The sequence below is a fragment of the Apis florea genome, unplaced genomic scaffold (genome assembly GCF_048593485.1).
Source record: "Apis florea isolate Af1SG1 unplaced genomic scaffold, ASM4859348v1 contig_2899_pilon, whole genome shotgun sequence".
NCBI lineage: Eukaryota > Metazoa > Arthropoda > Insecta > Hymenoptera > Apidae > Apis > Apis florea.
In genome coordinates this window covers 175752-203375 of record NW_028256666.1, presented here as the reverse complement: position 1 = coordinate 203375, position 27624 = coordinate 175752, and the positions used below count along the sequence as shown (strand labels likewise).

Genomic DNA, 27624 nt, shown 5'->3' with positions numbered 1-27624 from the left:
AGCAAAAATTTTGAAGTTAACGAATTATACTTTCATTCTTATTTCCATTTTCTTGAATATCTCTTCTCATTTTCGAGATATATTATTTTTCAATCAATTCTCATACTTTTTTATCTATATACCAATTATCATTTTACTTTTTCACTTCACAATATATTATATTGCTTTGTATTTGCTTTTATATCATACTATTTTAACATTTTCATGTGTTTTATATTTTATACCATATTATTTTACATTTCAAAAATTACAATATACCTAATGAATTTCACGTTTTGAGATATATTTTTTTGAAATAAAATATTGCCAGGGATAGTACGTATTTTTTTATTACATAGTGAATGAACGAGACCGACAACCGATATTACAACTGGATCGAGACAAATTGCGATTTCGTGGCGAACAAGCGACTGAGTTCCCCACTTCTTTGTGCTCCCGTCCATGCGGTTTTAACCGTATCATGGTTCGAAGGAAGGAGGATCCTTGCTGTTGGAGATGCCAGAGTTGCGGCCTCTATCGGTATAAAGCGGACGAGCAGAGGTGCGAGGAGTGCAAACTTGGTACGATACCGACCAAGAATGGAACAGGATGTGATCCTATTCCCGAAGAATTCGTCGAATATTCGAATCCCTGGGCGATTGTTGCGATGACAATAGCCGTTTCCGGTAATCTCAGGCAGGGAATTTAACCTGTCTTTTCTCTTTATTTAATAAAACCAGGTCTGACTAACTCACGAATCAACAATTTTCCGTTTGTTCGAAATATAGAAGAATAATATCATATCTTTAAAACAGGACAATTTCTTTCTCTGTTTTTAGTCGTTGCTTTATTTCTATAAAATGCTAATTTTCCCATCATGGATTATTCATATTCTCCTATCGTGTTTTGCTTTGTGTGAATGCAAATGTAAACATACAATAATATCTATTTCTAACCTTTCCTATTCTTCATAAGATTATGATAGGAGGAGTCTAAAAATAGGAAGAAGAATCACTTACGTTAATTGCGTAATACGTAAATTTTACGTGATTGTGAATGTACATTTATAATTATACAAGTTCCTAATCTTTCTATTCTTCTTTCATCCAAAGAGTAGGGAGAAAAGTTACCATTTGCTAGAATGGATTCCAATCACACGAATCTTATTATTATTATTAACAGATTACATAATATTTCTTTAATCGCTCATAATTACATTTCACTATGTTTTATTGATCATACGTAATAGTTTGTTCGTGGTATAAGAATCGTGCAACTTCTCGAGGAAAAAATATAAGAAATCGAAAGTCAGATTCGTGTAATTTTTCTGAGGAGAAAAGTTGGCCATACATAATCTTTAATTATTTATAAACAACTGTTCGTTTATGAAAAGAAGATTGGATAGTCATATTATCTCCGTTGTTGATACATTAGATAAGATGCGACGCTTGGTTTTGGCGAAAGTCTGATCACGTGACGTACCTCTGTCTAATGTATTAATGGTAGTGGGGATAACATAAAGTCATGTGACATGATGCGAAAGTTTGGTTATATGACGTGCCTAATAACAGAACAGTAATAATGGTGACATTATACATTTTTCTCATGCAGAAATTCACAGAATCGAGTCATTTTTAATAGTAAAAGCGATAACGTATCGCGTTATTCAATTACTATGTTAAATAAAAATTTGTGCCACACGTATTTTCATAATTGACCGAAACAATTATATATATATACTGCTTGATGAAAATAAATGAACATATTAAATGTGGAATAAAACGATGCTGTGACGATAGATAGTCTATGAGAGTCTTATTATATAAATACATTTATACTAATGCATAATACAATACATGAATATTATTTTTACAATTGATGATTCGATGAACGGATTATAATATGATCAGAAAACATATTTTCATTATCCCTCTGGTTATTTTCTCATAGACAAACAATACATGCATAAAGTTTTTTCTGGTAACTTGTATGAAACGTATAAAATAAATATTGTGAAGAAAACTTTCTTTATTTTTTAAATAATTGATTTCTTTCAATCTTCTGTTATAGATAAAATGTTTTGAAACACAAATTTAAGTAATATGAACGATTTTGTATTCTAATCTAATCTAATCCAATCGTAAACAAAAAACATGGAAAATCCAAATATGAAAAATCCCAACATTAATCATAATTTTATTATTCATAACGTTGCTAATTTTTAGTTTATTAATTACACTACATTTTGGCTTTTACTACAATTTCCTCGAATGACAACAAATACATAATTCTGCCGAATTAAGGTTATGTTGATATCAAGATTATGTTATTACTGAACGATTCAGCCAACGATTGAGAGGATCTCAAAATTGCGTTACAGGTATAGGTCTGACCATGTTTGTTTGTTCGGTGTTTTGGATCTACCGCGAGACTCCGATGATCAAAGCGTCTGGCAGAGAATTATCCTTCTTGCTGTTGCTCGGCGCGTTTGGATGCTTCTCGATGACGTTCGCCGTCGTGGCTAAGCCTAGTGTCGAGAGTTGCGCCATAGTTCGTTTTGGAATTGGATTTTGCTACACGGTTTGCTACGCTGCACTCACGACTAAGATCAACAGAATTCATAGGATATTCAACGATCCTGGACGAAGTCCACACAAACGACGGTAAAGAGATTTCGATTTCGATTTCGAAATTTATCAATATTGTTCGATTGATGACAATACAATTCTTGATAAAAAAAAAATCGATCATTTTTTAAATAGAATAGAATCAATATTCCATTGGTACAGTTTCATCATGAATTTTTCAAATATTTCGGATATATGTTTTTTTTCTCGTTCATGAGTGAAATGACTAATTTTTTATTTATTAAAAATAAGAAAAGATCTAGATCTAGAATATTGGATTATATTTAAACATTCATAATTTTTAAATTATAAAATATAAATTATAAAATTAAAATTGCAGTTTTTGGAATCATATATATATATATATATTTTCAAATCCCATCAATTTAAAAAATTAAATGAAAAAATATTTACAAAATCTTGTGTCTAAAAAAATAAAATTTCATTCGATTGAGATTTATTTATTATTTATTATAATCAGTTTAAATCGCGTCAAATGAAGTGAAATAGATAGAATTCAGATTGCAATATAATGAAGATAGAATGATTTATTCTCACTATCTTTCATCTGATGTAAACTTATAACTTGATAAATAAACTTCAATCAATATTTTTGTATAACAATTTTTGAATTTGTTTTAGCCTTTAAAATCACGAATATATTAATATGCTATATAATTCGAAAATATATGTATATCATAAACATATAAATTACCAAAAATTAAAAATATTAAAAGTTAATCTTAATAACTTGAGAAATTATTGAAAAGAAGAGGAAAGAAATTAAGAAAATAAAAAAAAGAAAAAATCAAAATTAATTATTTCTATTATTAGATAAAAATAAAATATATTAATGATTTAAATTATTTAAAAACTCAAATAACATTATCTCGCTCTATTTTTTTATTCATTTCACATCAAAATAAAATTTTTCGTATAAATTTGCAAAGTTTTGATATAAAATACATAATTACATAATTAGGAAAAAATTATAATAATGATAATAAATATAAATGAGTAATAATAATTAAATAATATAATTATCCAATATATTTTTTTTCCAATAATTTTATCGGTTAAAGAAAATAAAAAAAGTAATTAAAGTAATAATAATTAAATAAACAAACAAATATTGTTTCTTTTATATTGTAAGATAACAAGACAGTGTTTCTATAGATTATATTATTAGATCGCGTAAAATTTTTAATGAATCATAAGAACCACTTTTAAACATGTATGATTTTTTTTATATTTATTTATACAAGGTATCTTATTTAAATAAATATTATCGATGATATTGAAAAATATTTTACAAAAATTTTTATAAAAATTGAATAGTTTGACACATTTATTTGATTAAGAAATTTTTTTTAGATTGAAACATGAAGAATATATTTAAATTAATCTTTTTTTTTTTTATAAAAAAATTATAATTATAATTTTTCAATATAGCTAATCATTTTCTATTAAAAATTATTAATAAATCACTTATGCAAAAAATCTATTATTAATTTGAAATATATTTTAACATTCAATATTATAAAATTTATGAAAGAAAAAATACACAAAATGAGATTCTTTTTTTAATCTTTTTTTTGTCTTGTTGTCATCGATTTTTGAAAATTCAAATAAGACATTCTATTATAATAATTCCAGATTACCAAATTTTTATATTGTAAGCATTTAAATTTCGATACCATTATAAACAATTGTATTTATATTAAATCAAATGGCAAAAATGTTAGTTTCGACCTTCACAATTTGATTCTTGAAAAAAAATGCAATTAATGTTTCAAAGACAATACATATTGTTTCTTTCAATTGAATAATTAATTTTAAAACATACTCGATGATATTCTAATATCTATTATTCAGTATCGATTGTAATATCATTATATCATTATCATTTATTATGAATTTTTTTCAATTATTAATTGTTACTTGTTAAAATATAATAAATTATTGTTAAATATAATAAAATGATTGATTTTAAACAGATGATATTTTTTCTATTCTTTATTTTTCTTCTTTTTTTGTTTATCTTTTAAGGTCAAACTAGCTTTCAATAACATTTTTTAACTTATACTCTGGTATAATCAATTTTCTATATATTTTCGAAGTATACAAAATTAATATGATATTGAAGATTATAAAAATTATAAATATAACAATAAAATGTCATTTAAATTATATCAGATACGTTTGAAATGTAATCTGTTAATTATATTATAAAATTTTTTAGTTAGAGAATAAATGATTTGAAGAGACACATCATTTGATATAAGAGACTTTTTTTTTTACGTGAAACCATATAGAATATAAAATGAAAATGAAATCATAGTTTTTATATATCGACACATTTATATTTAATTATTTCCAGTTTTTATGCCAAAAAAGTAACAAGTTAGAAAAATATTTTGAATTTAAATTTTATAGAATTTATCGTACAGAAGACAATAAAAAAATAAATGATATTCATTTGTTTTTATTTTTGTCTTACATACAATAATATTTCTACAAAATTTAAAATATTTAAAAAATTTGAAATATCTTCTAAATTAATAATAATAATTTTTTGACATAAGTGAATAATAATTTTTCATGAAGAAGGGCTGGTTGTATTAATGCATTTGTATTTAAGATGATTTTATTTAAAGAAACAATATTGATCTCCATATGCTCTGTTTTGATTTAGAAAAAAATCTTTTATATCAAATAATGTATCTTTTTAAACCATTTTATTTTTATTCAAATATTTATTCAAAATATTTTTAATATTATTAGTGGCTTTTGAAGTATTTGAGTTACCTTATAATATATAGAACAATTTATTATCTATTATCTATTTAATTTTATTATATGAAATATCCCATTTGTTTTTAATATTGTTTCCAATAAAAGATAATTTGTAGATATATTTTGATATTATTGATCTTTTTGTAAGTAAGCACATAAAGGATCTATTGAAATTAATTTTATTTTTTATCTAAAATTATATATTTTTTAATGTGTTAATCGACTTATTATTTCTTTCAAAAAAAATATTTATATCAAAAAATCATTGGCTTAAAAAATATTTTATTTTGAAATTTGTAAAACTTATTATATAAAAAATGAAAAACAAACGATATTTCATTTATTATTTTTCTTCTTTATACATCAAATTTTAATTAATGAAATTCAAGTTAAAATATTTTTTAAATTAATCCATGAAAAATATATGATTCCATATATTTTATATAATATATAAAAAAACAAAAGTTATTTATTTAAAATAAATTAATAACATCAAAATATTCTTCCTTCGAAATTATTCAGTTTTATTTGAAACATTTTTTAATATTATTTTAATTTGATTCTATTGTTTAACAATATTCTTACATTAAACATTTTATAATATTTTGCATACAAAATCTTATATCATATTTAATAATCAGCTATATTTTGGATCTTTGAATGAATGACAGTTCTTCTTTTTATGTCAATAATTCTGAAAATCTTTTTTTTTTTCAGTGTCTCAATTTACAGTTGATAAATTTCACGTTAGATATTTTGTTACCAATTATTTGTAATAATGTTATTAAAAATATTATATATAAAAATAAAAGAAATAATATAAAATTATTCTCTCATTATTCTGTCATCAATTGAATAATATTCTTTATTAATAATAATGTATATAAGCTATCTTAAAAATATGAGAACATCTCTTAATTGGAGATTCTTGAGATAATTTCAAGCAATATTTTGCAAAAATATTTTGTTAACGAGTTGTTAACAAAAAACATTGGCCAATCACAGACCTAATCGAAACAGTAGTGTTGGGTATAAACGTTTATCGAGCATGAACAACTTCAAGCAACATATATAAGAAAGTATATTGAATATTATAGTATATTTATTGTTCATGATATAATTCGATATAATTTTTTTATCGATAAGAAAATATTGAATTATTACATTCAACATATTCAACATATGTTGCTTGGACTTGTTCGAGCTCGTTAGTGGTTCGTAGCCAACACTACCGGTTCGACTAAGCTACACGCTCTATGATTGGCCAATGTTTTTTGTTAAGAAAACTGTAACGATTGTAATTTTTACAAAGAAAAATATTACTTGAAATTACCTCAGGTTAACTAATGTTAACGGATGTTTCCACATTTTTTAAACACCCTGTACAACATATAATAATATATTCACAGCTTTACCAGTCCACGATCTCAATTAACGATCGCATCGATCCTAATTCTGATCGAAATCGTGTTCGATGCGAGTTGGTTACTGAAGGAACCACCAGCTATCGAACACTCGTATCCGAGAAGATCTGCGAATATCAGAGTTTGTCGGGGTTCTGAGAACAGTTCTTACGTGATTGGTTTACTCTATCCATTCTTTTTGACCAGTAAGTACAATAATACTTTAACATTCAATGGATTTTATTTACAATATATGATAAAGCAACGAAAAAATCCAGAATTCAAAAAAATAAAATAAAATGATTTTAAAAAAATCCTAGAAAAATAATTTAAACTAGAGTTCCTTTTAAAAAGTGAAATTGACATATTGTTTAGTTTTCTTTTAAATTAAAATTATTCTAAATAAAAAAAAAAATTAAAATTTGTTGAAGAACTTTTTATCACAAAATTTCTTAATAATAAAAAAAAAAAACTCGAAGCACTTGGTAATATTTTATTTGATAATCATTGCTTTCAAAGTTATTAAGTAACAGTAATTTCTTTGATGTCTTATAACATCTGACGGTAAAGTAGTTTGAAATTGTAAAATTTTAAAAGGAAAAAAGGCAATTTCACTTTTTCATTTTGTTTTACAACAAAAAAACGATAGAGATCGTTAATTTTAACTTGAATGAAAATAATTTTATCTTTAACGACTTTGAATTATTTATATTACAAAAAAATATTGTTGCAATAGATATTCTAATAAACGAACTTCAAAATATTCAAGACAAAAATGTTTATTTATGTAACCAATTTTTCAATAAATAACTCTTTATTAAGATTTGTTATTAATATTTGTTACTAAAACACTTGTTATAATTACTATTATATATTATTATTGATAAAATCATTTAATTTAATATTTATATTAAATATTATTTAAGAAATAAACTTTCAATTAAGATATAAAATATTTTCTCAAATAATCAATTCTTCTAATTTTTTATTTAATCACATAATACACATAAAATCATAATAAAGAATTATTTATCAATTAGTAATTAATATTATTTGAAATAATTATTTTATTATTATTTGAAGTAATTTTGTCCAAATCTGCAATTAATTTATCATAAATTGAAGGATACACTATCAATGTAACGGCAATATATGTTGACAATGTTCGATTTTTAATGAAATGAATTGCAATTGCCTACGAAATATCGGAATTTCCATTCCAAAAAGAATTTATATACGAAAACCTTGATGAACAAATTCATTTAAGATAATGTGAGATTATATAAATAAGGAAAAACATTAACAAAATTAAATATTTTGTGTATATAACATTCTTTTAAAACATTTTTATAGTAAACATATATGTGTCTTCATATTGCAAAAATTGAGATCACAGAAAGAATAACATTTTTTCAAGTAGCTAAATTTTTTATCTTGATGTGAAAAATAAGATTTATTATAACATGGAAAACATCATATTTATATATTCAAAATATACGTTGATAGGGTGACAGGATGACCTTTAATCATCTGATTGGATGATTCTATATGAAACAATGAGTAGAAAAGAAAGAATCAAAATTTTGTGTTTAAAGCTTCGTTTTCAAATAAATCAAGCTCGAAAATTTGTCAAGTATAAATTTCCAATACGAATAAACTATCGACAGAAAATTATTTTACATGTGAAAATAAACAAAAAATAAGGAAGAATAAGATTTTATTTTCTTCTTTCCGCTTAAATCTTTATTTTTTTAAAAACATCGTACAATCAAGGAATTGTATTATATGTATGTAAAGATAATCGAAATTAAAAAAAATTCTATTTTTGTAATCAATGATTTTCATGATTCTTCACATATCATTGGCTATATTTCATTAGAATTTATTAAATTTTCGGTTATATATTCAAAGTTCAATTATCAAGAATGAATACGTATAATCAAGGATTATCCTATTGTATGTAGAAATAATCAAAATTAATTCTATTTTCTTTTTTTCAAATCAATGATTTTCATGATTTTTCAATTTTCATTTATTAGAATTTGTTAAAATTATTCTTAAATTTTGTTGTCGTTCGAAACTTTCATATTGAAAGTATAATAATTGAAATCAAAAAAAAAAAAAATCATATGGTAAATTTTATTATAATAATAATAATAATAACAAAACTGTTGAAGAGGAAGATTTATCATTCGATTCATTTTGAACTTAGTTCGATCCATTTCGGAAAAGTGAAAAAATATTTCAGTATTTTTTCGATTAAATTTTTCCAAAGAAAAAAAGAAAAATATATTTATCTTTCTGTTTATTAATGATATAAAAACATTTATGAAAAAAATGAACTGATAAAAGTTGAAATTGAAATGAATTTTGAGGCTGTTTACTTTGTTATACGACTTTTTTTTTTTTTTTAACGAAGTTATATTAACAGTTTAAAATATCGACAATTTTTTGTCGAATATTTATCATTTCATCAAATATAAATACTAATTATTCTTTATTATATATCGCATATAAATCATCGTGTGAAAAAATTGTGTGAAATGCACACAAATCCATGTATGAAAGAAGGCTAACTCACCTTTTTTGATGAAACAAAATATAAAAAAAAAAAAACTGGCATTAACTTTTAGTTCTTTAAATTTCTATTTATATTCTTCTTTTGAAAATTATAATAATATCGTAACTCGTAAGACATATGCTCTCTAACACAGATATTCGATGACTAATGCTCTTTCTTATACCCACTGATACGATCACGAAAGTACTGTACTATTTAAATTGTTTGTAAACATTTTCTCATTTTACCTCGTATTGTCCCATATTACCTTACAGTAACTGTTATTAACACCAAGATATAATACATGAGAGTTTTTGTCGTATACAGGGTGTTAATATATTTGTGTCCAATTTTTGGCTATTTGGTTATTATTATTCTAGATACAAAAAAAAAAAATATATATATATATATAAAAATTATTATGCAAAAAGATGTCATTTGAAATTTATTTATTGAGCTATATGTAATAAAAATATTAAATGGAGAGATAGAATGAAACGATTCATTAGAATTTTAGAAATAATTTTCATTAGAGATGTGAAATCTTAAAAGTCTTCAAAGTTCAAACAGTTTCAATTTTAATTCAATTTTAAAACTTTTTGCTTATAATAATTGTTCATAATATTTTTATAATTCGAAATTTCAAACCAAGTAAAGAATAATTTATATAATTCTTCACAATTTATGAAAATCTGAATTAATTTTTATTTAAATAATAAATTGATTTTATTCTAATAGTTTCTATGTAAGAAAATACAAAATAAATATAAAAATACAGACTTTTTTTGCAAGCTAAGAAAATGATTAGTTTTATTAATGGTTAGTTATAAATTTGAATTTGAAAATTTTTACAAATAAAAATTTTTTTATTACATAAAAAAGGAAGAAAGAAAAGAAACAGAAAAAAAATTAGCATTCTGAATTTCGATAGTTTTGGATTTAAGTTTCACAAATCTAATAATAGATTTCAATTCATTTAATTATTTTTTTATATTTTTATATTGATAAGAATTTATTATATGTGGATTTCAAATGCAATAATTTGAATTAATAAAAAAATGCACGTAATGCAATGAGATATAGCATTGTATTTTCAATTTTAAAATATTTAAATAAAAAAAACAGAATAATATAGGATTGTAGTAATATTTGTTATCAATAAAAATATGAATAAAAATGAATAGAATTAAAAGCAAGTTATAAACAATTAATTTTTTTTTATTCCAATTTGATATAAAATTACCGTTGTTATTAATATAAAACAATTGTATTTGGATATGTCGAATCAACTAGATTAAAATAAAACAATTTAATCTATTGTTGAAATAATTATAAGTACGAAATCATTGAAAAAATAATATTAAATAATTTCGCAGTCTCTAACTAATTTGACTGTTGAATGTAACTGCAATCGATACATTTTTATTATACGAATAACACGAACATCTTTGTTCAATTACTTTGATTCAATTCGTTTATTTTAATATTTATATACTTATATACTTTATCACGTATAATTTGCTTTACTATTTATTTCATTTTTTTGTTTTCTCCATTGTTTCAGTTGCGTCCACGTTCTATGCAATCAAAACAAGAAAATGTCCGGAAGGCTTCAACGAGACTCGATGTATCGCATTCGCAAATTATGCAACAATTATATTATGGTTGGCATTTGTGCCTCTGTATCTGGCATCGACTAGGAATGTCGTTAAAGTAATCACATTGGCTCTTTCACTGTCACTGAACGGATTGGTGCAATTGATTTGCTTGTTTCTCCCAAAAGTCTACGTGGTGTTGATCAAGCCTGAAAAAAACACAAGAGAATTAGTGATGGCCAGACATGCTGGCTCGTCTTACCCAACAACGCCTTCTACGCCAATCACGCTAGAGCTGCCACCTGCCTTGCCCTTCATTATCGACCGTGATCGATCGAAATCGTTATCATTTCCAATCCAATAAAATTTCTCTGTAATAGACTAGATTTTAAAATAATATCGTTTCTAAAATTATGATAATTTTAGATAAAAAGATACGTTTCTTTTCTGCAATTTTATATTATTATCAAGATTGGAACTTTATGAAAAATCTGAATATCATAAGTTACATTCAATAAATGAGGATCTCAATAAATGATTTGAGATAAAAGGAATAAAAAAAAATATATATATAAAATTATAATAATTTAATCATATTTAATATTATATTAATAGAAAATAATAGAATTTTGTAAAATAGAAATACAGAGTGCTTTGTTTAACCCTTTAACTACTACAGGTGACTATAATCGCTCTGCATAAGATGTCGCGTATTGTACGACGAATGATTGGAGCATCGAATATCTTTCTCCGTATGAAATGTAGCATCGATATTTTGTTTTTATTAATTTTTTTTTTTTTCAAACACCGTCAAAACAACTCGAATCGTGAGACATAAACGCGATCATTGACGATCTTTCTTGAGCACCGTGCACATTTTTGGTGAGGCGGCTTGTTCAGCAGCGGAGAAGTCGTAGCGAAAGGGTTAAATAAAAATTATAAAAAGAAAAAAGTTTTATGAAAATATTTAATGTAAAAAAAATATATATTATAAGCATAAATATTATTATTAAATTAAATATTAATTTTTTTTATAAATAAATATATAAAGATCATATATTTTTTTAAATGGAATCATATAATTTTTCTTCACTGATTAATGCAATTTGTTATTTTTTTACAAGAAAATATGGATCGATAATAATTCTAAAAGCAACAATTCGTATAATGACTATCAAAATATTAATGAATTATGTTTTTTATTTTATTTAACAAAAAAATTATTGAAAAATCACTGTACTTGGCAACCATCAGATTTTTTAAAATAATTCATGTAAAGAATTGTCATTAGAAAAAATTTATACATTTGTGATTATTATAAAATATCTTTCTTAAAGTAATTCTATTCCAGACAATTTTTTTAAATTATCTATAATTTAAAAAATAATTAGAAAATAATCCAAAAAATTAAAATGAAATATTCTGTATATTTTTTACATGTTAAATCTATCTACGTAAAAATTAATCGTATAATATATACAAATAATTTTTATTTTTCTTATAATTGGAATTTCTTGTGAGAAATGTATTCAATTGTTTTCATTTAAATGAAATACTTGTCATGTTTAATTAATAACAAAGAAATTTTAAAATCTATTTGTTACCGCAAAACTTAAATATAGAACAAACAATAAAAACAAATTTTGCATTTTTTTTTTTAAATAATAATGATAATATTTTGTCATTTTTATTAAATCGTAATAAAATATTTTATTCATTATAAGTCAATATAAATTTAATAATTTGCAAATTAAACAGTCAATTATTTTTTCTATCAACCTAATCCAAAGCTGAAACAATCCTGAACTACATCTATTTTTTTTTCTTTTCCCAATTTTCTTTCATCTTATTACTTTACTCTGCTCTTACCTATTTCTATTGATGAAATACATGTAATAAAGAGAGAAAATAAAATCAATCATCAAAGTTGTAAATCTCATGTGCACACTTGCATTTATTTAATAACGGAAAACATCTTAAAACTAAAAATATCTGCAAACGATACAAATGAATGTTTTCTTTCTTTCTTTTTTTTTTTTTTTTTTTTTTTTCTTTTTTGACTCGAACAGAAATGATTTCATTTCATTTCGTTGGAAGACATCGATTTCTCGTTGTCGATAATTATGTAATCTACAATAATATCCACGACGAGGAAGATCGAACAAACGCTGAACGAGACAAAACGATTTATAACGATTGTTGTACGGGATTTATTATCCTAAGGTTAGCGAGGTTCACCTCACGAATAAATTCTTTCTCTCTCTCTGTTTCTCTTTCTTTCGGTCAATATAGAATCTCTTATTGAATTTATCAATTATTAAGTACATAATTATTAAGTAGTATATAAATTACTAGTCTAATGATTACATTATGTAAGAAGGAGGAAAGAAATTCAAGATCCTGTAAATATTTAGAAATTTAAAATTAAAAAATCTTGGACATCTTTTTCCAATTATCTTATTTTTACTATGAAGGCATCTTCTTCCATTTTTCATCACTTTACAATATTTTTGTAAAAATTTTCTTTGTAGAAAAAATGAAAGAAAATAAAACAGTTTTGATCTGAAATAAGCAGTTGTTTTCTTGTTCAAAATTGGCAGTTCATTTTTCTTTATTTGAAGTTGCCTGAAAAAGCTCATAAAATGAGAGATCTGTGAAAGAAGCCAAAATAAATCTTCATGTATGATAAAAATCGCTTGGTGACAGGGTATTATTCCATTCTTTTCTAAAAAAATAACGTTGCAACAAAGTTGTTAATAACTTTACCATTTCAGAATAAAATCAAATTGAATAATGTATTTGACAATAAACAACTAGATAATAAGCAATTCCTTATTTCAGATCTTAAATGTTTAATTTATTTCAAAACTAACAGTTTTAAACTATATACTTAATAGTAGGAATAATATAATTAATGAACTAGCCAAATTATTTAGAAAATTAAAGAATAACGAATAAAAAAAAACCAATAACTAAGCAACTAGTTTCTTTGCATGAAAATGAATTTTTTTTAGCAAGCCTGCTTATATCGTCTATAATTTATTACAACATTTTAACTTAATATTTATCTTCGAATATTTAAAAATTGCATCTTGAAAAAAATCACAAATAAATTACAAATTTACATAAATGTTTCTAATTTCATCTAATTTCATTTCTGAGCTATAAAAATGGAAGAAAAATATGAGACAATTTATTTTAGATTTAATCTTGAATTAGATTTTTAATGATATCGATACTTTCCATTTATTATTACTAAAGCTTCCTCTTTTTAAACATTTTCTATACTAATTATTCGATCATTCTTAACATTCATCTTCAAATATTCAAATCATTCAATATCAACATTCACTTTCAAATGTTCAAACATAAATTGCACTTGGAAATTCCATAACGTGTAAATTCACATAAATATCTTTCATTTTTGAGCGTCCTTTTGATATATTTTATCACTTTGATCCTGTGAAAATAAAAATTGGATAATTACGCGAAATGATCTACAGCAGTATATAACTTTTTCATGATCAAAATACTTTTGATTATATGAAAAATTAGAAGTCATAAAACTATTATTACAACATTATAGAAACACATCACTTTCATGATTTCACTTATAAAAATATTTGTAACTAGCTCCTGGAATACTAATGTTTCAATACTGATTAAGTTGATCACTAATTCAGAGTACAAATACTATTCATTTTTATTTAAAGAAGATTTCCATTATACAACACACAATATCATTTTGATTCTTAAACTTCTTCTTTTTTTTCATTTATTATTCTTTTCTATATTCGATAGTGTCCTGTTAATTGCACTTTCTGCCCATTTAATCGTCGTGAAGTTATATCTACTAATTTCTGAAATTGAAACTTTAATTTTTCAAATGTGTCTCTGAAGTCGATCCAAGAAAACAACGCATCAGACATAAATAAATGCATTTAATCGACACATAATCCGATTCACAGATTTCCTTGCAATTGAAAAAAAAATATTTTTATAAAGAATAATTTGTTACTGTATATTTTTTACTAGGCGATTTTGATATATCTTTTACTAAAAATAACTATAAATTAATGACATCAATTCACTGCTGAAGATGAATAAATAACAATCAGTTGATAAGTAATAACTGTTAATAATAGATCTCTTGAACACTTGCTTCTATTATCTCGTCAATCAATTTCAAAAACTTTAGATATGTATCATAAAAGATAAATACTTTTTTCCATTCTTATTTATAGAAAATATTCTTCTCGAAATCTACAAAAAAAAAAAACCATCAATAATTTTCAAAATATTTTTAACAATTATCTTTGGATAATTGATACATTCTAACTTAATTCTGTTAACCGGGCATTATTGTACTTTAGAAAGAAAACTCTAAACTCAAGTTACATTCGATTAAAAATCAATTTCATTAAGTTCAATTTTCGAATACTTAACCAGCTTTTAATTTTAATATCATCTATTATCTATGTTTATAAAAAAGAAAGAAATAGAGAGAGAAAGAGAGAAACGCGCGCAATTGTCCGAAAGACGCGATACGAGTAAAAAAACTCAAGGGTTTGAGCATTTGAATTGAGCGTGGCGCTTGTTCCTCGATCGATCGGTCGGTGCACCGTTGCTGACCTATGCGAAGGTTGACCTCGTTATAGCCACTGGCCAACGCTCGCTCGAAAGGCCTTTCATTATGGACGGAATGGCTGATAAGGATCTGCGTGAAGTCGCGCGATTTCTCGCATGGACGAGCGCGATTAAGTACTTAGAAATATTCTATTTACAAATTAAGATGATTTTGTTGAAAAGCTCATAAACTTCCTCACTGATTTCAATGAGTCTGAAATATATTGATTAAGGACATTTTCAGCAACTTTTTCCATACGTACAATATAATCGATTGGTTAGTTGTTTCAGTTTTCGAGTTGTACGTTAAAAATATTTTTCACACTACGAGTATGTTAGATGATTTTTATTAAGAAGTCGAGAGTTCTTCTTCTGTAAGTATATTTTTTTAAAAATAAATATATATATTTAATGATATTATAATATTATTAAACGATATTCAAATGTAGCAAGTCAGATAATTTTTAGATATATATATATATATTAGACATATTCATTGTATGCCTGATTATATTTTTATCTAATTTAAAAGAAAGAAAAATTTATTGAAAAATGATTTAAGATAAGTTGGATATTACTTATATACATAACAAATACATACTATGCAAAAATGCGAAAACACTATATAATAGTGTAAAAAATATTTTTATACTATACAAAATTAAAACGTATAACTCATATAACTCAAAAATCAAGGTCGACCGCTTATATAAAAGAAATTCCTCAAAATGTCCTTAACAACGTGTATCTCCATAATAGATTGCTATCGCAATAAGGAAATCTTAGACTCAGTCAATTGTACAATTCAATGTACCCAATTCGGTAATTCCAAGCATTTCTGTTGGCATTCAAACATAATAAGTTAGGATATAATTTTGATTTCTTTTTTATAAAAATATGTTTATCCCTCGTATAATTTTGCTGATGAAAATGAGATCAATCACGATATACTTAAAAATGATATTAAATTGATTATAATAATATTGTTACCTATATATAATATATCTTTTATTTTCTTTGATTTCCTTTCATTCGTTTTTCCATCACTGTAGGATAAAAAATGTTATCAAGACAACGAAAAAACTTGAGAAATTCAAACATTTCTACGTACATATTAAAAATCTCATATTTCATTTATAATTAGCATTGATTGATTCCTAAAATTTTGCGATATTGAAACCGAAAACAAAATTGAATTTTATTGAATCTATATTAATATGTCAAATAACTTCAAATAGCACTAATAACTACTAATAACTCAACTTGCCTGTAGAGTGCACCACTAATTTATATATACAGGTGGCTTCATATCTCCTAGTTTTCTTCTCGCGTTCCTAAAAGTCTATTCTATACACATATCTATTACCACTATATACCACTCTATACACTACTAAACACTACTTCAAGCTCGTTAAAATCGGTGAGGAGATTACTTTTTCAATAAACTGTCACAGTTATTATCCGAATGGAACACACGAATCGATTCGATTTCGATTCGAGTTTAAAAGGAACTCTCACGCTTCGTTCTTAATTGGACGGATTCCGGGCTTGGTGTCATCGCTGGATTGTCATAAGCGTAATCGAGAGTAGTGTCCTCGCTTGGATGCCTTCTCGAGAGTGAGGTGCTGGTGGTGTTTGGTGTCACATTACTGACTGCAGTCCCACTGCCGCTCCCACTTCCGGCTGAACTTCCGTTTCCATGTCTGGTTTCGTTCTCTGAATATCGAGATGGAGCCACGCTCGCGCTGATTGTAGGCATCGTTAATTTCAATCCGTTTTGCTTTGATGTGCCTAATTCCGGATCTTGGAGCGTTGCTCTGTTACGATCATTGTTATTATTGTTGGTTTTACCCACGTTGTTGTCGTTGTTATTGCTCGACATCCTCTGCAAAAGGAAAATATTCGTCGAATTAGCATAATAAAAATTCGCTAATCGAGTAACTTGATTGTCAATGATAGATAGATATATTTCAAATAAAAATTAATATTGAAATCGTTTTATTAAAATGAAATATAGTATTTATTGATTTATTTTAAGATTATATTGATAAATATAACAATAGAAAATATTTATTTAAATTAAATTAAATGAAATTATTAATAATAATTCTTTTTTAATAATTTGATTAATAAATAAACTTATGTGAATATTAATATTTTATTAAGTTTATTTGTTTAATATGAATATATTAAAATAATTATTGATATATAGTTATAATTGCTGAACAAGATTTTAATACTTGAAGACGATAAAATTATATTTTGTTGTATGATAGAAAAAATATTTAATTTAAATGTTTAATTTATATTCATATTAAAATATACATAATTGAAATTGAAATATATATTCGTAAAATTAAATAATTACTTCAACTAGTATTTTAATCAATATATTATAATAAATCATTTCAAATTTATTATATCTAAATATTAATTAAGTAAATACTTTTTAAATAAAAGATATTTTTATTTCTTATTTAAAATACTTATACTATACTTATATAATACTAGACTTATTTCTGACTCACCTTTATCTTTTTACTAGCGAAAGTTCGTCCTACAGCAGCTCGCATCTTTTCCCATCGTGTGAGTTTTCTCGCGAACATCAGGTAGAGAGTCAACAGAAACGATATGCAAGCTATCGTGATGGATATCGAGACTAGAATCCATAGTCTTCCAACCTCTCCTATCGATTTATAAACATTTTATATTTCTCTTTTTTTTTAAGTAAGCCCTATAGACGCTGATTACATGTTGCAAAGATTAATGGATTTAACAGCTTAACAATAAAAATCGAATTGGAATTTTAAAAGCATACTTTTGTATAAATAGATTCCACGAAATTGTCTCTCTCTTTTTTTTAATTTCAGAATTACTAGAAACGTCCTTTCTACATTGTATGGTACATATTACTATACTATACTTTACTCTTTCATACTGTTTGACATTATGAGTAAAAGATTTCTTATATAGTACATTATATTTAGATATTTATTGGTTATTAATTCGATGAGGATATAAGGTCAAAAAATCAATATGGTACGATATATATCATAAAGAATGACGGATTCTAGGATTTTATCATCTATTAAAAATGTAGATATTTATGAAAAATTGTATTATTTAAAACAATTTAACATAAATTATTTAAAATAATTTAAAATTACGTAGATAATTATTTTAAATAATTATAAAATAAACAATATTTGTGAAGAAACGATATTTTATGAGATATATGATATTGAGAGGTTAAGTCAATGATTCACTTATAATAATATGATAGTAGATGTTTCGTATGGTGTCATATGAGCAATTGACTTAAATCTCTCGTTTGTATCGATAGTTCCATTGCAATATGTAATAATACAGCATCTATATATATATAATACATATATAAATTGTTTTAGAACAGCGATTTTTAACCGATATGTTGTAACTAAATTTATTTAAGATTGGAACAAAAGATAAACTATTTGAAATAATTTATTTTCAATGTTATTTGACAGAATATCAATTTGTTTAAAATAATAATTTCGAGTGTAATTATACGTTAATTTTAAATTTGGCAAAGTAAATAAATGTTAAAATAATCGTAAAATATTTTATCGTAAACATATAATAAATAATATATGTATATTTCACATATTAATTTACATAAATTCTTACATAATATTATCTATTAAAATTTAAGATTATCTATTAGATACTTGTGAAAAATGACATTATTTAAAATAATTTGAAATAAATTATTTAAGATAATTCAAAAAATAAAAATTTATTTCTTAGATAATTATTTTAAACAATTATGAGATAAACAACATTTACTTTGTAATTTGCGGCTACCTTATAATTCTCGTCTTATTAAAAAATGAACAAAGTCATCCTAAATTGTGCGGAATTTATTTCAAGTAATATAAAAAAAAAAAAAAAAAAAAAATACCACATATATAATGATATAAATTTAATTCAAATTTTTAAAAATAATTTAAAAATAAAACTATTTATAATATTTGTTAATTTTTAATTTTATTATTGTTTGAGCAAATGCATAAGTAATATATTTCAATTGAGATTATATTCTTTATTTGAGAAAATAAAAATATATTTTTTATATCCCATTATCTCTAACATATAATAACAATAATAATAATAATATGAATATTTGATATATATATATATATATATATATATATATATATATATTAAAAATATATTAATTATTTTTATCTTAAAATTAAATAATTTATTGAAATGTTAAATAAATCGTTTAATTGCAAATACGTTTATTTATTTTTTTTTTTTATGAAATATTTCTTCAATAATTTCAAAAAGTAATTAATTAAAGTGATGTAAATTTGAAAATTTCTTAAAACATCTAGATCTGAATGATATATCTAATTGTATAATAAGCAACTATATTTCAAATCAATTAATTGTTTCGATACAAAATTATAGTTATTTTCACGATAATGAATTTGAAGGATGATTGTGAATATTCTGTTGTCAAAATGGCATTGATCTGATGTTTAAATAAATAATAAAAATTTCTGCCTAAAGAATTATTGCGTTAAAATAAACCATATAATATATTAAGAATTTTTAATACTTAATTTATAAGTTAATGTATAATTTTTTTAACAATGCATATACTTTTAAACTGAAAATCGATATATATATATTATCTTTGTTTATTCTTATCTGATATTTCTATTAATTATTCTATTAAACAAAAAAATTATTTTCATTTAAAAAAAAGTGATATTTCAAAATGAAGTTCGATGTCTTTTTTATTTTTTTAAACTTTAAACGAAGAAAAAACTTTTTTTTCTAAGAATTTTTCGTCCCATTGTTTTTTGCTACAAATAATATTTTTTCAAAAGATGAACAAGACAAAAATTTCACTCGATTTAATTTTATAAATAACGTAATAAATGTAATAAGAATAAATTTTTTAAATTTACAATGATAACTATGAAACGACGATATCATAAATTTTTTTTAAATTAATACGCGTATTCTTTTTTTAACATTTCATGGTAGCGCCTGCCAAGACTTTAAAGAGAGCTTAACCCATTATGTGATAAAATTTAATGAGTGAGCGATAGTGAAAGAAAAATGAGTAGGAGAATGTGAAAAGTAATTTATTTTCGGTGACAAAATCGTGGAATTTCACGAATTTTTTAATTAGATTTTGATTCGTCGAAGACATATCAACTTCAAAAGTTGAAGACGCGAAAGAAGAATTTTGTTTCACGAATATCAATTGCTTCTTTACTCGTTAAATCTTATCACAAGATTTTTATGCAATTAACAACAAGTATTCAACTAATACGTAAAAAAATATGTAATAATTTTATTTTATCTAAATTCTAATGATATTGTTTAAAATTATATAAAACTATATAAAAATTTTCTCACTATTTTTTGAGCTGGACAGATAATTTTCTATAAGATATCATGTAACAATTATTAATAAATTTTTATGATATCTCTAATATCAGAAGTTTTATATAGAATACATAGTTAAAATTATAATTGTAATATTAAATTGTGTTATACGAATAAAAAATTATTGATTATTAGAAGAAAAATATAAATAATATATTCATTTTATATATAAAATATTGCATATATAAACATATATAATATGAAAAATATTTGTAAAAAGAATTCGTCTTTTCTACTAGAATTTATTATTAAGAAATTTTCAATAAATGTACTGTGTATAAAAAGTCCAATAGTTATACTTAATATCTTTTATGTTTTATTTGTGTAAATTAAAGTAAAGTAATAAATATTTCTATTCTAAATTTTTCAATATTTTATTTCTACTTTGAAACAAAAATAAAAAAATATATTATTTTTCTTTAGAAATTATTCACAAATATTTCACTTTAAGAAATATAATTCATTTTCTCACGTACATAATTTTATATGAATATTATCATGAAATAAAAAAAAAAATCGCTGCATTATCAAATTGCTGAATTTATTTTATTATAAAATATAAAAAAGAAATATGGAAATCAATTTAAAATTCACGATCGTCATTTCATATAATAATAGCATTATAAATTTAAAAGATTTATCTTGTTATCAAGTTATGCATAAAGAAAGGATGAAGCTTTTAATTTTTCCAATTTTTTTTTTCAATTTAAAAAAAAATGTTAAGAATTAATAGCATGAATACTCTACATGTACACTATTATTCAAGAATTCACAAAAGAATTCGTAAAAAAATTTCAAATAAAAACATAAAAAATTATATATATTAAATTTATTTATTACAAATCAAATTTTCTTAGATAATAAAATAAGATAAAACGAAAAGGAAAACGATAAAATGTTAAATGAATGTAAGAAAATTTTTGTTTTATCAAAATAAATTTTGTTAATTTTTCTCTGCTTAAAATAGTTATCAAACTAAATATTTATTATAACATTTTTTATAATTTATTATATTTTTATAGTATTTGCAAAAGATTTTTTATTTCGTATATAACTAAGAATATAACTATTTCTATATAACTTTTGAATAGTATAAATATATTTTTTTACCATAGAATTTTATTATAATAAATTTGTGTGTGCTGTGAGATAAAGTTGAAAATCGCTGTTAACATTGATTTTACAAAATTTTTGTTTTCTCTTTATCATGTAGAATTTTAATTATATTTTTTATGCTGGATTCAAACAATCTATTCATTCATTTCTATTATGCATAATTTTTGAACGATCTACAATTTAATATTTATAAATTGTACAATCTTATATGTACTGATAGAAAAAGTTAGCCAAAATGGAAACAAAAAATGTAAATGAAAAAATGATATGAATCATCGAAATTTTTATTTTTAATTAACAATTAATGAATAAAACATTGGATTATACAATTCTTACACTTTATTTTGAGTTAACAATAATTTTCATGTGTCGTAATAATTTTTTTCATATGGCATCAAACATATGTTTCAAATAATACAATTCAAATACGAAAAATATGATGATGACGAGTTTGCCATGTATTTTCTTGGAAAACAATTATCATCATATGAAAGAGATAACAAAGAGAAAATACAAAGAGAGTTTCTTTGAAAAGTTAATCGACTTTTTATCTCAAATAATAATGTAAATAGTAATTCTTTTGTAAAATAAAATTTTTTATAATGTTTGTCTTAATGTATATTTATTCTTTCCCAAATTCATAATATGCTGTTTGTTTGTACAAAATTGTACAAAAAAAAAAATAATTTATATATTTGTGATTATTATTAAGTTCTATAAAAAAAACTTGTCTACTTATCTCTGCATTTTTTAACTTCAATATTATATATATATATATAATTATTTTATATAAATTAATAGTTTTTATTTTAAAAAAATAAAAATTTTGTTTTATTAATTTTAAATAATTTTAAATGAATGTTTCATTTCATGCTACAATTTTGGCAAAAAACAAAATTTTAATCGTGTTTTCAACAACAAAAGCGTTCCATTGTTGACCAACTTATTGTTGTTCAACAAAGTGTTTGTAAATGCTGATAATTTTAATAAAAACAATGTTATTTCATTAAGATTTTGTCCAATACAAGAAAAAATTTTTAAAAAAGCACGTCTCTAAGCTTATTAAAATATAACTGTGTTAAAATATGAGATCCCCTTTTCTAAGAACCTCTTTTCATTTTATTCCTTTTAGAGAACAAAGAAAAGATTCAAGATTTATAAATATAATACAAAACAGATAACAAAAATTTTGTTTACCAGTGTAATCGATATTCACAAAACATTTATAAATTTGATAAATTTCACTTACCTCGCAACTCTTCGTACTCATTCAGAAGAACGTATCGCTCGTCATGAAGATAGACTGGAAAGAGAAAAGGAAGGATGAGGGCGAAGAAAATTTTCCGCGGCAGCGAAAGTACATATTTTCGAATGACTTCGAACGGGACGTTTCAAAAGGGACGGTTGCTCGCACGGCGAGGAGAGGGGTGGGGCGAGAGGTGGGGCGACGAGCGAAGAAGAAGAAGAAGAAGAAGAAGGGAGGGGGGAGAGCAAGCAAGAACGAGGAAAGAAAAGAAAGCAGGTAGGCAGGTAGGCAGGTCGGATGAGTCATCGTGGTTGGTCGCGTGTGGGGAAGTCGACGGAGGGACGGTGGTCAGGTGTAAAGTCAACGGACTCGAACCCCCTCGTGTTTCAGGTGCAAGGGACCCGGCTGTTACCTGGCTTTTTCCTCGATCGATTCCGAAACATATCGATTCGACCGAGTTTCAAGCGGAGGAGAAAACGTCGACGCTCACCTTGACAATCGGAGAAGCACTCTTGGGGCAGATAGTTGCGAGCAGTCTTGTTACAAATGGAGGAACACGGTTTGCAACTTTTGTCGTAGCTACTGCAATACTCGATGGGGGAGCAATGCTTCTCACCACACTTCGCTCCGTCGTGATTCAACGCGGCGGTCGTGGTGCCGATCACCAACAGCACTACGATCAACAACCTCGTCGTCGTCGTCGTCGAATCCATCCTCGTATCGTGACACGGTGTGCGCTATCGTCTCCTACGACGAATACGAGATTCGAAGTCAACGATGCTCGAAAAAACCGTCCTGAGTTGGAAACATACTCGTCCTGCAAAAACCAAGCATGCGTTTCGAAAATTCTAAAACTGGTATACGAATATATGAAAGTGAATCGAGCAAAAAAAATATGTATTAAACTCAAGCTTCGAAGGTAATAATTTAATAATTACTTTGAGCAATATAGAAACATTAATCTTATTCAATATTTATAATATCTGTAATAAATAAAATGAATCAACTAAATATTCACAGTGAACCGAATAAATCACTAATTTGATATCTTTCTATATTTACTTTCAAAATTTAACTTAATAAATAAATATATATATATATATATATCATTCAATGTTTGAATAACAAGCGTTTAAACAGCGTTTCGTGTACATGTGTAATATTTTTGTTCGACTGCGCGATAGAAAAGATCGGTGGTTACGGGCGCGAGAGGGAAACGAGGCGAACGCGTAGTGTGACTCATCGGTGGTATCGCGGAGAACGACCACAGTTCGAAACGCGATCGTCGGCTCGCCGACCGATTCGACCTCGTGGAGTTTCGATCGCCTCGTGCCACGCCGCGCCGCGTGGAAATTCCGAAGCGTCACTCTACACGCTCGCCGGGAGTCCACGCTCCTTCGATGTCCAATGTTTCTACCGAATGGAATACCTCGATCCATCGTCGTCCGGCTCGGATGGCGTAATGCTGGACGCAGGAAAAGGGAGAGGGAGAAAGAGAGAGAGAGAGAGAGAGAGAAAAGGACGGAAAGAAAGAGAGAGCAGCCAGGACGAAGAAAAGAGAAGGGAAGGGGAACCGGTCGGTCGTACCTGGTACCGTAACGTGGGTGCACGAACTCTATCGACGAGCAAAAGAAAATTTGTTAGAAACGAATAACGAGCAATGGACCAACATCTTGAAATAATTCCTTGAGAATCGAGAGAACCTAACCGTTTCTCTATGGATAAAAGTTATAGCCGCTTGAACGATCGACGGGAATGTCACCGAACCGGTTCTCGAGGGCGGAGGCGTCGCTTCAATAAACGAGGTTTTCGCGGCAACAACGAGTGTATTTGATCGTTAATCCTTCTTCCCTTCGAACGAAATGAAATATTTGACCGTTTAAAAAGGGAATAAAATTGGCGTGTCCATTCTCGAAAAAAGATTTTAAATTGATCAACGATGATTCCGAGTTCCTCGTCCGAGGATTTGCGCATGCGCTGTCTCGCTACCTCGACGAAACGAGTTGGATCCTCCGACTATGAAAATTCTCTCGGAGCGATTGATCCTTCGAGAAAATGTCGAACGCGTTTCGAATTCGATCGATCGATGCGTAACAGGTGGTGCGTGTTCACGCAACTTACTTGCTAAAAATTCGTCGAATCGGTGGATAATGTTGTACCCTGTATTGTCGAGATCGAGCCGAATCAATTCGCATTTCGGTAATCGCACGAACGAGACAATACCGAGAGATTTTATTCGTCGATTTTGAACTGGGAGGCGCGTGACAATGTTTAAAAAAGGAAAGAAAGAGAACGAGGCACCGGAGGGTAAATATCAGACTGCGTCGCGTCGACTGGTCACGGTAAACTGAGGATCGTGAAGCAAACTACGACTCGCACCTGAATTCCACCTCTCCGTACGTTCATCGATCCCCCTTCTCCTCTCTCTCTCTCTCTCTCTTCTTGGCCGAAAGACGACGATGCTCCTCCTCCTGCTGCCTGCCGTGATACCTGCCGGAATACATTCTCGGCCATTACAGTCGTATCCTACGTACGTACCTGTTGCGAACGGTACAGTGTTCGACGTCGACCTTTGTCGTGTTACAACATATCGGGAAGTATATATATATCAAAGGAGACATTTCCAAGAAAATGCATTGGGGGAGGGGGAAAGAGCTAGAAATGGAGTGAGGAAAAAGAAAAAAATAAGAACGCGATAAATGTGATTTTCCAGTTATGGATTATATTTTATTGTTCTTCGTCGAATAGACGTCGAGATCTCAAGGATCGCGAATCGACTTTTTTATCCTACTACTTGTTCGTACAAAATATATATTTTATCGTAATTTGCATCGATGATAATCGTCTTAATAATATAACGTGACCTCTATAACGAATACTCGTTTCTTTCCTTATGCCACTACTACTGCACCTGATCCTCGCTTCCTTTGAAAAAAAAATTATCATATCTGTAAATCGATTCGTAAACACGATCGATCAATGAATCGAGCGTGCATCGCGCCGTGGCACACGACTCGAAAAATCGGGATTGATTAACCGCTATCAAAGCCGATTTTTGAAATACCAGTTAACCACAACGAACGAATCCATTTACGGTTACGCGTGAACTGAAATGAGAAGTAGGAAACGAAGATGGGCGTAATATTGCGGTCCAAGCCCGCAAAGCTCTGCTCACTTTTCATTATATATCGGTTTCATATACATATCGTATCGATTTGTATCATTTCTCTTTCTCCTCTTCTTTTTGTTCTTTTTTTTTTTTTTTTTTCCTGTTTTTTAACAGCGTTAGCCACAAGGAGGCGTTCTATCTCTCTCTCTCTCTCTCTCTTTTCTGTCTGGCTACAGAAAATTCACGCTACAAATTCCATTTACTGTAGCTGCACAAACACAAACTCCAGCAACCCGAGCGCGCAGATCGAACGTTCGCGTCACCGGACCTGTTCTCGTTTGCGATTCCGTTCAGTCGAGAAGCGTAGTCGAGGGAACAGTCGGCCGTGACGAGACGCTCTTCGACACTGGCGGGCCGCTGGAATTCCTATCCTCAGATACTCTTATGTCCGGCGTTATAAGCGGCAGAAATGGGGATAGTGGCGCCACCTACGTTACTGCTCAGCCGTCGATCGAGCTCGATAGGCGATGGTGGTGACCCTCCGCCATCTTCCTGCTGCAACGGTACAGGAACAGGAAGGGGAAGCATCTCGGGTACGCCGTTCTGCACGTAGTGAGTTAGCCGGGTGGGCAGACAGCCCGCGTTCAATTGGTAGAATTCGATCAGTTGGAGCAGGTCGTAGAAACGGGTTATGCCTTTGTCAAGAGTGTACAGCCAGCAATTGCATCGCTCGTCGAAAACCTGAAATCAGTTTAACGTGTAATAATCATCAAGATGGATTGCGAGATCAACGAATGGAGAAACATATTAGATTTATGATTCTTAACCTATGATCTTCGCGAATATCCCCGGAGGGCCACGAAGCTCTTACTCACGCGCAAGTGAAAGACTAAGAAGGAAGCACGTGATTTGTTGCTTTATTTACTTATGATAAATTTCTTGTCTAGGATAAACGAAGAATAGAAATGTAAAATGAAGTAAGAAAATTTAATACGGAAAATTATTCGCCTATAACGTATATATAAATAATTATAATGTGTTCAAGTATATTAGAATTATATAAGATTAATGTATAAGTATTATTCGTTGGGATATTTTTAGAGGATTCATACAGACAGA

The 27624-nt window shown here is 26.5% G+C and overlaps 3 protein-coding genes across 8 annotated transcripts in view; 1 reads left to right on the top strand and 2 right to left on the bottom strand.

The window, feature by feature from the left end:
• The window catches only part of LOC105737456 (metabotropic glutamate receptor), a 62867-nt gene extending 50379 nt beyond the window's left edge, over window positions 1–12488 (top strand). The window contains exons 9-12 of the mRNA XM_086907824.1: window positions 339–665; window positions 2360–2642; window positions 6812–7011; window positions 10930–12488. Of these exons, the coding sequence (XP_086763950.1) occupies window positions 339–665; window positions 2360–2642; window positions 6812–7011; window positions 10930–11324 (1205 nt within the window). The 3' untranslated portion in view covers window positions 11325–12488. The remainder of the gene's footprint in view (window positions 1–338; window positions 666–2359; window positions 2643–6811; window positions 7012–10929) is intronic.
• On the bottom strand, window positions 10563–25764 carry LOC100867233 (uncharacterized). Of its 4 annotated transcripts, none has more exons than XR_015291974.1 (6): window positions 25518–25764; window positions 23887–24213; window positions 23400–23453; window positions 18115–18272; window positions 16854–17471; window positions 10563–11169 (listed from the first exon to the last, which is right to left on the bottom strand). XR_015291974.1 is itself a non-coding variant. In XM_012495489.3 (5 exons), the coding sequence occupies exons 2-5, from the start codon at window positions 24107–24109 to the stop codon at window positions 17088–17090; spliced, it is 819 nt and encodes a 272-aa protein (XP_012350943.2). In that variant the 5' UTR covers window positions 24110–24213; window positions 25518–25764; the 3' UTR covers window positions 16778–17087. The 4 variants fall into 4 exon arrangements, 2 of the variants coding, with proteins under 2 accessions (XP_012350943.2, XP_086763956.1); XR_015291975.1 differs by lacking the exon at window positions 25518–25764 and adding an exon at window positions 24335–24452; XM_012495489.3 differs by lacking the exon at window positions 10563–11169 and having other exon boundaries at window positions 16778–17471.
• Window positions 25765–26096: 332 nt separating this feature from the next.
• LOC100867351 (growth factor receptor-bound protein 14) overlaps window positions 26097–27624 on the bottom strand; it is a 53500-nt gene continuing 51972 nt past the window's right edge. For all 3 annotated transcript variants that reach the window (XM_086907826.1, XM_086907828.1, XM_086907827.1), the window contains one exon: window positions 26097–27246. In XM_086907826.1, coding sequence (XP_086763952.1) covers window positions 26938–27246 — 309 coding nt within the window. In that variant the 3' untranslated portion in view covers window positions 26097–26937. The remainder of the gene's footprint in view (window positions 27247–27624) is intronic.

What these genes read in the sequence shown, in the direction of transcription:
- LOC100867233 (XM_012495489.3), bottom strand. Translation starts at nt 24,109, where the DNA reads ATGGATTCGACGACGACGACGACGAGGTTGTTGATCGTAGTGCTGTTG. An exon ending in GTGCTTCTCCGATTGTCAAG is followed by an intron (nt 23,454 to 23,886) that starts GTGAGCGTCGAC and finishes TTCTCTTTCCAG; the next exon opens with TCTATCTTCATGACGAGCGA. An exon ending in TGAGTACGAAGAGTTGCGAG is followed by an intron (nt 18,273 to 23,399) that starts GTAAGTGAAATT and finishes ATAAATCGATAG; the next exon opens with GAGAGGTTGGAAGACTATGG.